This window comes from Puma concolor, chromosome E4, assembly GCF_028749965.1.
Source record: "Puma concolor isolate L17-30 chromosome E4, mPumCon1.1.hap2, whole genome shotgun sequence".
In the NCBI taxonomy this organism is placed as follows: Eukaryota; Metazoa; Chordata; class Mammalia; order Carnivora; family Felidae; genus Puma; species Puma concolor.
In genome coordinates, this window is record NC_141683.1 from 1,038,712 (window position 1) to 1,049,951 (window position 11,240).

Here is an 11,240-nt window from a genome sequence, read left to right on the forward strand (position 1 = left end):
CTGCAGCCTTCGGGCATGACTAAGTGAGCTGTTACTGCCGGGAACCCCACTCACTTCTGCTCTCTGAGGGGCTCAAACCCCGTGCTACGGACATGCAGCCAGCTGGGGCGGCCCCCTCTGAGCAGCTGGGGCCCTGGGGGACCCTCTGCACAGAAGGAAGTCTAGGTCCTGGCTACTCAGGTGGCTTGACGGCTCTGCCCGTGCCCTGCTGGAGAGAGAGGCTGGGGACAGGGAAATCCGATCAGCACCTCCTAGGTTTTTGCGGCTGGATCTCAACAAGGAATGTGACAGCCCCACAGCAGCTGGGCCCAGCCTGAAACAGGCTCTATTTGAAACCTCCAACAGCTGAACCCCTCCCAGCCACCCCCTGCCCGAAATGACAAATAGGAAGAGAAATCCAAGGGACAGGCCAGCACGCACACATGCACTCACACACCCTCCTCCCCAACAACAAATCGGGGGTGAGGGGTAGAGTGGGAAGAAATCCGCTTGTCCAATGAGTGCCCGGGTCCCCCGAGCCCTCCAGCCCGCAGCACGAGGGCCCCCAGCAGGCCGAGTGTGGCAGGAACCCACTGCCGGGAATCACCACCACCAACCCCCCCCCCCCCCGCCCCCGCCAAAGGCCATGATCTCCGAGCCTGAGGCTGAAGCCCAGCCACCAGCCGCCTCGGCTGCGCACACGCTCCACCTGACTGATCCGGGAGCCCTGTCAGCCCATCTGAGGGAGAGGTGCTCCCCGGGGCTCAGGCCACGGTGGCACCCACCTGCGCTGCTGGGGACACCTGTAGCCATTTGCGTCAGGCGGCAGCAGCTTTATTCTGAGTGCTCTCTCCCGAGGGAAAGGACCGCGGGTTCCCTCCGCCCCTGTTTTCGCCCGTGCCCCCCCCCCCCCCCCGGGAGACTCGGGTCACGGGTGCGTTTCTATTTTGCCCAAAGTCTGTCGGGGACGAGGAGGAAAAGAGAAACTTGGGACGAGGGGGGGAAGCCGCAGAGAAGGGACAGGCATGGAGTCCCCACCCCCCACCCAGACATTTATTTCTCTTCCATCCTCGGGAAAATGGAGTGGAGCAGGGCGGGAGCGGAGGGGGAGTCGCGGGGACTGGCAGGCACATCAAGGCAGAGTGTAATTAATTGGTGCGTGAAGCCGCTGGGCTCCGCTTTGGTTCGCGTGAGCCAGGAGGAAAACGGTTTCTCAGAAGGGACTCTTTCAACCTCCCCGGCACAGAGTCTGCAACAGACACGGTGCACGGGGGCTGCTCCCCCCAGAAGGCGAGGAATGAATTCTCCCGGGGTTGGGAAAGCAAGCCAAGTTCGAGCGCTCCATCTAATTGAGCAAACGCCTCTCCCCACCACCGCCCTCCATCAATCTTCTCTCCCTTTCCTCTCCATCCACCTCTCTCTCTCTCTCTCTCTCTCTCTCTCTCTCCCCTCTCTCTCTGTTGCTACCTACATATTCCTTTTGTTCAAGGTATAAAGAGAAGCTGCAGCCCTACCTTTGAGTACAAACCCCAAGAGAGCTCGGTCTCTATCACCATGACAACAATTCCAAACATCCCAAAAATCAGAGCATAGTCACTGAGACGCTTCCTCTTTTCGAACAGGGCCCTCCTGTGTCCCAGCTTATAGCCAATGTTTTGGTTTTTCCGTTTGTTGGCTTTGGGGAAGGTGGCGCTGCCGGCGGCGGTGGCCGGGCCGGGGCCGGGGCCGGGGCCGGCGTGCTGGTGGTTGTGGGTGGTGTTGGGGGGGTGGAGCAGGGTCTGGTGGGTATGGTTGTCCTCCCGGGAGGAGATGATGATCTCGGGGGGGTTGCTGGGGCTGAAGAGCTGGAGGGGCTGGCCTTCGGGCTCGGCCTCGATGAGGTTCCTCCGGGAGGCGCTCAGCCGGCTCAGGGGCTTCATGACCCCCCCGCTGTACTTGCAGGAGCTCATGGCGATCTCCGTGAAGGGGTTGCTGTCCCGCCGGTGCGCCAGGGGGCTGGCCTGCCGGTGCCGGCCGCCGCCAGCGGGCCCACTTGTGGCTGTGGAGCTTGGAGAGTGGCCGAGCAAGTGGTCATTGAGATTGAACTGGCTGCCTTGCCTGGAGGAGGGGCGGAGGGCAGCGGTGGAGTTGGCCGAAGGGGGGCCCCTGAGCGTCGTGGGTGAGGAGTGCGGCAGGCCGGGCTGGACGGGCTGGCTCTGGACCTGGGCGAGCAGAGACAGGGGACGCGCTGGCTGCTGCTGGGGCTGCTGCGGAGGCTGCAGCAGGGGTCCCGGGGGCTGCTGGGGGGCTGCTGGGGGCGGCGGCGGCGGCGGCGGCGGCGGCTGCTCATCCCCGGACGACGGGCAGGGACCCTTGGGGTCTTCATCCAGGTCCCCCACCCCCGAGTCATGGAAGTGCCCAGAAGTGTCCATCTTGGGGCCTGGCTGGATTCCCTGCGGCACAACCCCCCACCCCAAAGCCACCCTCGCTCCAAAGATGTCCTCAGAGGCAGCCGGGCATCCAAGCCCCCAGCAGGTGTCCTGGCCCCGTCTTCGTTCTCTGGCTCCGGTTCTCTGGGGCTGCCCGGGGTCCAGACGCCGCCACTCAGGGGTGCATGGCCCTGGGCAGGAGGGGCCTGGGGCAAGAAGAAGCGGGGAAGGAACTCCGTCTCAGGAGGCGGCCCTCTGGGAGCGCGCACGGCCAGGCTCAGCCTCGCTCCTCGCGGGCTCAACAGCTCTGCTCTCCCCTCCCGCGGCCAGCGCTCCGCTGCAGGCCCAGCCCACTTGGTGGCAGCGGGGCTCATTGGCTCGGCTCGGGGCGCCGCCGCCTCCTGACTCCGCCCCCGCGCGGGCTCCTCCCCGGGGGAGGGGCCCGCCGCCCCCACCCCACCCCCCACCCCCCACCCCACCCCCACCCCCGGCCCGGGCCGCGCGGCGAGGGCTGGGAGCTGTAGTTTCCGCCGCCCCTCCCACCCCCACCCCACCCCCCCACCCCGGGCCGGCCCTCTCGGCTGCGACAGGTGTGGCACAAGCCCGCGAGGCGACGGGGACGTGCGCGCGCGCGGCGCGCTGGGGAGGAGGAGCGGGGCCTCGCAAGGAGGGGGCTGCGCACCCTGACGCGGGGGTGGGGCGGGCAGGCCGCCGGTCGTTACCCGCCAGGGTGTACCGCAGGTCGACCCCAGACGCCCGGGGACGTGGGCCTGGTCTCCCCAGTTCACAGCCTGATGCTCCGAGACGTTGAGCTACAGCTCCAAGGGTCACAGAGCAGACGGGCCCCCCCCCCCCCCCCCCCCCCGTCGTCTCCCGACCCCAGGTGGGTAAGCTCACCTACTGAACGCCGGCAGTAAGCGTGCAGGCGCCTCTTTGTTACTTCCACCCCCCACTTCAACCCCATGCAAATGATGTCATCATTCTCCTTTTACAGATGAAAACTGAAGAACAGATCACACAAGCACAGGTAAGTAAATTGCCAGATGTCACCGGGCCGGTGGAGGGTGCTGGGATTTGAACCCAGGTCGGTGGGACCCACAGCTGCTATCCCGTCTGCCCGGACGCCTTTCCACTGTGCTGCTCAGGGCAAAGCGGGGCCTCCATGAAGTGGCCCGCGTGCTGGGAAGGAACCAGAGAAGGCTTGCAGGAAAACTGGCCTTCCCACAGCAGGGCGTGTGAAACGGAGCAGCTCCCGGGCGCTGCGGCGTCACCACAGCGTCTGGCAGGAAGACTGAACCCCCCCATCCCCCCCACCCCCCGCCGTGGCCACTCCCCCACCTGATCTGCCCTGTGGGGCCCTGAGAGTCAGAGCTGGGAACAGCTGCCCGCTTCCCAGGTTCAGAGCCATCATCAAGTATTTATTAAGCTCCCACTGTGTGCAAAGGGAGTTCCAAAGAGATGGGAGCAGAGCGGAATTCATTTCCCCTTCTAACCGCAGCTGATTTAGGGATCAGTGAGGAAGGGGAGGTGACGGGATCCCCGGGCACAGCCGGGGTTTCAGAGGGAGAAATGATTTTTCTGTCCGGGAAGGGGAAGGGCAGGAGAGCCATACACCCCGGTATGTGCACACATGTGTGTACATAGGTGAGCGAGCACTGGCCCACAAGCATGCTCGTGTGCACACACGTGTGCACGCGCACACACATGCACACACACACAGTGGGTTTCTAAAGCAGCTCTCTTGAATGCGGAGCTGCAAGTGGACAGAGCTCCCAACAAACGGGCCAGAGAGCCCTCTGCGTGCCAGCCTCACCTCTGCAACCCCTGTTGGCTGCGATTAAGAGCTAAATATTACTTGTAATCTAAGCCACAACCCCAGAAACCCGAGTATGGCTGCACACAATAATCCCGATGGTTGTTGTTATCACCAGCAACGTGGTCGTTCCCCTGCACCCCCACCCGCCGGCACCAGCCATAGCGCCGGGGTCAGACCCGAGCCTGGCGTCTCCCGTGCTTGCCCATGGCCGTGCAGGCCCTCCAGAGCCCACCCGCCCTCCTCATGCCCTGCCCTGCCCTCCCTCCCCTTCCCCTCTGTCTTCTTGCTCTTCTCCCCCCACCCCCATCCCCAGACAAAGCACCTGTTAGGCTTAATGATTTCCTTATAAATTAGTTGTTAGTAGCAGAACGTGCCGTTGGCATCGGTTCTCAGTGCCAGATACAGCATCTGGGCTGTGAGAATCATTTTTCAGGGCCAGGCTCCTGGGCATTTCTGTGCCCCCTCCGGCACCGTGACCTGCCTCCCGCTTCAGCTGACCCTTCTGGGCCAGCCTCCCGCCTCCGATTCTCCCGACTGTGCCCCCTGGATCCAGACAAGGACGGTTAGACTATGTCCTGCTGTCACGGACAGCGTGGGGGGACCAAACTGTGCCAGAGCCGAAGGTCCACTGCAGACTCTTCTGGAAATGGCTGGAGCTGGACAGCGGAGCCACGGCATCGGCTCCTCCGCGCGGCCACCCTGTTGGAGTGGGGAGAGCGCAGAGCCCGGGTTTTAGTGGCCGAGAGCCCAGGCTGGAGTCCCCTCTGCCACACGGTGGCCGCGCGACCACAGGCAGCTAACTACCTTCTGATGTTCAGCTTCCTCTCGAAAAAAACAAGATAAAAGTAGGGTCCCCGCCTCTCGGGGTTGGGGGGAGGGACAGATGCGAGCGGGTATTCGCGGGCCAGCCCACCGGACCACACTGGGAGCTGCTCAGCCGGCCCGGATGGCATCAGCTCCCCCACCCTGGCCTGCCGCCTCGCCTGCCCTCCGCTGCTGCGGGCCGAAGCCCCCCTGCTGGGAAGCCCCAGCCCGTCCCCCAACCCCCAGCTACACCCAGGTCCTCAGAACAACCGGTGACTTGGAGCCATCAGCCATTTTACAGAGGAGGAAACTGAGGCAGCAGGCGGGTTTTAAAATTTGCCCGCGGTTACTAACGGGGACCTAGTGGCATGGCCAGAATCCATTCCAACCCCAAAGCCCCAGCACTTTCCACGTGTCCCGAAATCCACACCAGTAGGGATCGGTCTTCTTGGTATTTATTAAACTAAACGTTATCACAGGCAGCCCTCAGGAGCTTATGGTCTCACCACAGAGGCTATACTTTCGTGGATGAAAAGGAGCCGCGACCGAGATCCCAAGTGTGGTGTAGACAGTACAGCTCATTGAAGGCGGAGGTAGCACCCTGAGGCTTCGCGGGGGTGGTGGCGCTTGAGCCACAGGATGGGCTCTTCCTTCAGGCGAATCGGCCTCTTCAGTCTCCAGGCGCCTCAGAGACGCCTCGGGCTCGGTCCCAGCCCCCTGCAAGAAAGTAAATATCGCAAGAAAGCAAGCCAATGAATTTTCTGGCCTCCCCCTGCACATAAAAGTTATGTTCCCTCGGGGCGCCCGGGGGGCTCAGTCGGTTAGGCGTCCAACTCTCGATTTCAGCTCAGGTCATGATCTCCAAGTTTGTGAGTCCGGGCTCCACGTCAGGCTCTGTGCTGTCAGCACGGAGCCTGCTTGGGATGCTCTGTCCTGCACGCTCGCTCTCTCCATCTCTCTCTCTCTCTATCAAAAATAAATAAACTTTATTTTTAAAAAGTTATGTTTACACTACACTATAGTTTACTAAGTATGCAATAGCATTATGTCTACAAAAAACAACATATATACCTTAATTTAAAAGTACTTTATCAGGGCGCCTGGGTGGCACAGTCGGTTAAGCGTCCGACTTCAGCCAGGTCGCGATCTCGCGGTCCGTGAGTTCGAGCCCGCGTCGGGCTCTGGGCTGATGGCTCAGAGCCTGGAGCCTGTTTCCGATTCTGTGTCTCCCTCTCTCTCTGCCCCTCGCCCGTTCATGCTCTGTCTCTCTCTGTCCCAAAAATAAATAAACGTTGAAAAAAAAAAAAAAAGTACTTTATCGCGGGGCACCTGGCTGAGTCTGTCAGGGGGCATGTGACTCTCGATCGCAGGGTTGTGAGTTCGAGCCCCATGCTGGGTATAGAGATTACTTGAAATCTTTTTGAAAAAGGCTTGATCGCTAAAAACTGCTAACCATCATCTGAACTTTCAACAAGTCGTACTCGCTGATGACAGATCACCATAACAAATATAATAATGAAAAAGTTTGAAATGTTGCAAAAATTACCAAAATAGGACACAGAGACACAGAGGGAGCAAACGCTGTTACGAAAATGACACCGATAGACTTGCTCGACCCAGGGTTGCCACAAATCTTCCCTTTGCAAAGTAAAAACATGCAGTATCTGCAAAGCTCAATAAAGCAAGGGACCATAGATAGAGGGGCACCTGTTTAGAGACGAAGGCCAGCGGGTGCGGTGGGGCTCCTGGGCTCAGGGGAAGCGAGTGAGGCTGCACTCATCAAGCCCGGGAAGGAAGAGACGGCCTTTGGCCACCAGCCCCACACCAAGCTGCCCCTTGCCCCCACCTCCTCTCCACTCGCGCCCCACCGCCTCCCTCCTTAAGCCCCAATAATACCCGCTTCCAGGTCCTCCGACAAGCCATGCTTCCTTCTGCCTGGCATGCCCTTCTGTCCTCTTCATCTAACAGGTTTCTTTTTGCCCTTCAAGAGATGACTCACGGGTCTTCCTTCTAGAAAGCCTCCCCTGAGCGCCCCAAATCCAGATCAGGGGCCCTTCTTCTATACTTTCACGCCCTGTGCTCTATCCCCGTCTTTATCAAGCAGTGTGGCTGTTACCTGTTTGTGTGTCCTTTTCCCCCTTGACTGTGACCTTCTTGAGGATAGAAACGGTGTCTTGTCCATCACTGTATCTGCAGATCTTGCCCATAGTAGATGTTTCATAAAGGTGAACTGAACTGAAATTAAAATCCAGGAGAGGTCATTCAGAAGCCAACAAGAGGACGTTGTAGTATTTTCCACAACAAATAACCACCACGATTTCCCCGTCAGTGAAATGAGTGACGTAGAAGAGATGATATACCTAAGATCGCTGACCTTAAAGTCCCATAATCCGTGGTCTGTGGAACTGTTACTGCCAAAGGTAGAACTGTCTGAAAATGGGGTTAAGGAAACTAATGATTTGTGGCTTATATGGCTGTCTTTCCCACTGGACTGTGAACTCAGTGAGCACAGAGAAGGGGCCTGAGTTTCTTCTGTATCCCCAGAGCTAAGCAGGATATACTCAATAAAGGTTTATTGGATGGATGGATGGATGAGGGATGGGTGGATGGAGGGCGGGTGGATGGAGGGGATAGACGGATGGAATTTAGATATAGGATAAATAATAATGAGTTTTTAGAAAATCCCATGAGGAGTGCTTGGGTGGCTCAGTTGGTTGAGCAGCTGACTAGATTTTGGCTCAGGTCATGATCTCACAGTTTGTGATTGAGCCCTGCGTCAGGCTCTACACTGTGTGGAGCCTGCTTGGCATTCTCTCTCCCTCTGTCTCTCTCTCTCTCCCCCCCCCAAATAAATACACATTAGAGAGAGAGAGAGAAATAAAATAACAAGGCTTGGCATTTAAGGGATATCCTTAACCTTCCAAGGAGAGACAGTATCAGAAAGTCAACCACACCCTCCCTCAGACCCTGGATGGTTGGGGCATCGGACCGAACAGCTTACTAGCCCATCCAGGTGCAGTCATTACCATGCTCTTATCTAGAAGCCTTGTTATTTTAATAATAAAAGTAACTCCAGGGTCTGAACGGCACTTGCACGTGAAATACTCCATCCCGGGGCGCCTGGGTGGCTCAGTGGGTTAAGCGTCCGACTTCGGCTCAGGTCGTGATCTCGCGGTCCGTGAGTTCGAGCCCCGCGTCGGGCTCTGTGCTGACGGCTCGGAGCCTGGAGCCTGCTTCGGATTCTGTGTCTCCCTCTCTCTCTGTCCCTCCCCCGTTCATGCTCTGTCTCTCTCTGTCCCAAAAATAAATAAACGTTAAAAAAAAAAAAAATTGAAATACTCCATCCCACCTCCCAGCAGCCCCGAAAGGCAGGTCAGGAAGGCTCATCCTTTGTGCTCTCACTCTGCAACTAATAGTTAGAAAGGCTTAAGTGACTCACTTGGGTCACCAGCTGGTCCTGGATTTGGGCCTGGATCCCTCTGACCCTAGACTCCCGCTCTTTCCCACTCGTGCCGCTGGGAATGCCACCCCCACCCCACTCCGTATCCAGTCCTTCTGGAATTTAAGGAGAGCACTCAAAGCCGTCCCAGACCTCCCCTCCTCTGCCCCTTCCCCCAGAGTGACATCGTCCCCTCCTGAATTCCCTTAGCACCTTCCTTGTGTCTTTCTGGGGAGGCCTTCACCTCACGCCTGGTGCTGTAGCCGTCTCTGTGCGTGTCTTTTCCCTGTGTGTAATTCACACCACAAGCCCCTTGGTGACAGGAGCTTATGGTGCACAGTGTAAGGCACACACACAACCCTGCACCTCCCCCAACCCCCCCTCCCTACATGCACTCAGACCTGCACGGAAGCAGGGAGTGAGCGGGTCTGCAGACACGGGAGTTCAGGGCACTTTGGCCCCGGACACGTTGCTTGCCTTTACCTGCCACTGGCCATAGGAGGCACTGACCGGTGAGCGAAGTTCTCCTGAGTCCCTGAATGACCAGATGCCCCGGGCGGGGGGCTCACAACTAAAACCCGCCCAGCCTTTTCCAGGCCTCAACAGAGAACGGGTAAGGCAAGGCCATGGCACCCCCCACCAGCAACTCCCGGCCACCCGTGGGTGCTGGCCCCTCAGCGCCACACTGTCCCCTCCAGCCTCCTGCTTTGCCGGAGAAAAACTGAAACCTCACCCGGGTCGCTCTGATGGGGACACCTGGAGCAAGGAGCCACGCCCTGGGGCATTTACTTGGAGCCGGGCTCCCGCTCCGGTGTTTTCAACGAGCCAATGGGGTAAGATTAGCGTCCCATTCTGCAGACGAGGAAACGGAGCTCCGGTTCCGAGAAGGTGGCCGGCTCACTCTTGTTCTCAGGAGGCAAGACGCCCGCTCGAAGCCAGAAGGTCTGCCCACTCACCGGCCACCCCCTGCATGCAGCCACCGCCGCCTCCTGAGAGGCACCGCCGAGAAAACGGGCCTCCTGCTCCAGCTTCTCCGTGAACCTGCGTTGGACAAAAGGAGCGGGAAGGTGGGGGTCTGTGGGGCTGACGGGGCCCCTGCGGGTCCGGGCGAGGCCTGAGGATGGTGTGGAGCCGCAGGGAATGGGGGCTCGGCCCGTCCGGCTCAGAGCCGCCACGGTCCCGCCCGCGGCACACCCGCAGGTGCCCCGCTCTGAGCGCACAGACCCGGCCCGTCCGCGCCTCCCTGCACAACTGCTTGTGAACATCAGACACGGTTAAATGCGTCTGCGGCAGCTTTGGTGGGAAAACTGATCCGGCCAGATGAGTCAGTCCGGATGCCGCGTCTATTTACTTGAGGGGTCAAGGCTCGGAGCAAAGGTGCGGACACCGTGTCTGGAGAGAGGGCATGAGAACTGGGGAGAGAGAGCACTCTGTCGCCGTGCTGTGGCCGAGGGAAGGCCCCTGCAGATCCCTGCTTGGCCAGGGCACGGCTCTCAGCCTCGTCCCCAGAGCCTGTCTGCCCAGGACTGACAGGGCCCGTCCTGGGTCACAGGGGTGTGTCCGCTCCGGCCCCCCCACGCTGTAGTAGCATGGGTGAGGGCACCCTTGCCCCTGCAGAGACTCAGCCTCCTGGGGGCAGGGTTTCTGTCTGCTTCGATCCCTGGGGCCTCCCCAGTGCCTACAACAGTGCCTGGCACAGAGCATGCTCCTGGCCCCAGTCCCAAGGGCTCAGAGAAAGCTAGCACCTCCGGCAGTGTCACAGGCCCAGAACAGGCACCCGAGCTGCCCCGGGGAGGGCCAAGGCCCCTGGTGCGGAGGGACGCAGTGGGCCCGTCGCGGCCGCCCTCGCTGGACCACCCTCCTGAGTTAGGGGACCGCGAGATCCACCTCTCCCAGGGGCCCGGCCGGCACCTGAGGCCTGAGCCCTGGACGCCAGCTGTTGCTGTCGGCCCCTCCCCAGACCCCAGCTGGCCGGTGGCAACTAAAGCGGGGAGGGCCCGGGTCTGAGGCCCAGCGGGCTGGTGCTCACCAACCTGCCCCCGCCCCTCCGCTCACGCGGCCTGCCCCGGTTTGTGGGGAGTGTGGCACCCTCTGCTGGTGGCAGGTGCGCACAGCTCTGCACTCCCTGCTCCCGGGAGGCGCGCGGGGAGATCCCAGGCAGAACGCCCCCCCTCCGCCCGCCAACCACCTGCCTCCTTCCGTGGAGGCCCACGGGTGCGTCTGGGGCCGGGATGCACCCTCGTGAACATTTCGCAGAGGTAGCTCCTCCTGGCAGGTTCCTTGACTTTTCCCCCCTTCGGGGAAGAATTACCCCTGCTGCCACCCTCGGTGATGCAGGAGGAGAGGGCGCAGGGGCCACGAGCGGCCTCCAGGCCCCGCCCTCTCAGCACGGACGGCCTCCCTCTCCGAGATGGGAGGTTGCCTAGGCCCACGAGTGAGGTGAGGACAAGGGACAGAGCCAGGGTCCCCTCAAGGGGCCTCTCCTCGCTCGATTGATTGCTGCACGGCCCTGGCACGCCACCCTGGCCCTACCTGCCGGCTCCCCCTACCCCTACCCCCCCCCCCCGCCGCACCTCTCCCCACCCCTCCCCACTGGCTCCCCCCTCCCCGCCAGCTCTGCCCTCCCCGCCAACTCCCCCCTTCCCCCGCCCCCCCCCCGCACCTCTCCCCACCCCTTCCCACTGGCTCCCCCCTCCTCACCCCTCCCCGCCAGCTCCCCCCCCCGCGCCCCTCCTCCCCCCTCCACCCCAGCTCCTCCTCCCCCTCCACCCTCTACCAGCTCCCCCCTCCCCCC

The 11,240-nt window shown here is 60.9% G+C and overlaps 1 protein-coding gene and 1 long non-coding RNA gene across 3 annotated transcripts in view; both read right to left on the reverse strand.

The window, feature by feature from the left end:
- The window catches only part of KCNN3 (potassium calcium-activated channel subfamily N member 3), a 120,973-nt gene extending 117,363 nt beyond the window's left edge, over positions 1-3,610 (reverse strand). Inside the window, exons 1-2 of the mRNA XM_086694068.1 lie at positions 3,285-3,610; positions 1,494-2,593 (exon numbers count right to left, since the gene is read on the reverse strand). Of these exons, the coding sequence (XP_086550194.1) occupies positions 1,494-2,593; positions 3,285-3,351 (1,167 nt within the window). The 5' untranslated portion in view covers positions 3,352-3,610. The remainder of the gene's footprint in view (positions 1-1,493; positions 2,594-3,284) is intronic.
- A 1,836-nt stretch (positions 3,611-5,446) lies between these two features.
- On the reverse strand, positions 5,447-8,308 carry LOC147572175 (uncharacterized). Of its 2 annotated transcripts, none has more exons than XR_015246025.1 (4): positions 8,034-8,308; positions 7,382-7,437; positions 7,124-7,242; positions 5,447-5,973 (listed from the first exon to the last, which is right to left on the reverse strand). It is a non-coding gene; the product is annotated as an uncharacterized LOC147572175 (long non-coding RNA). The 2 variants fall into 2 exon arrangements; XR_015246024.1 differs by lacking the exon at positions 5,447-5,973 and adding an exon at positions 6,894-6,988.
- Positions 8,309-11,240: the final 2,932 nt, after the last annotated feature.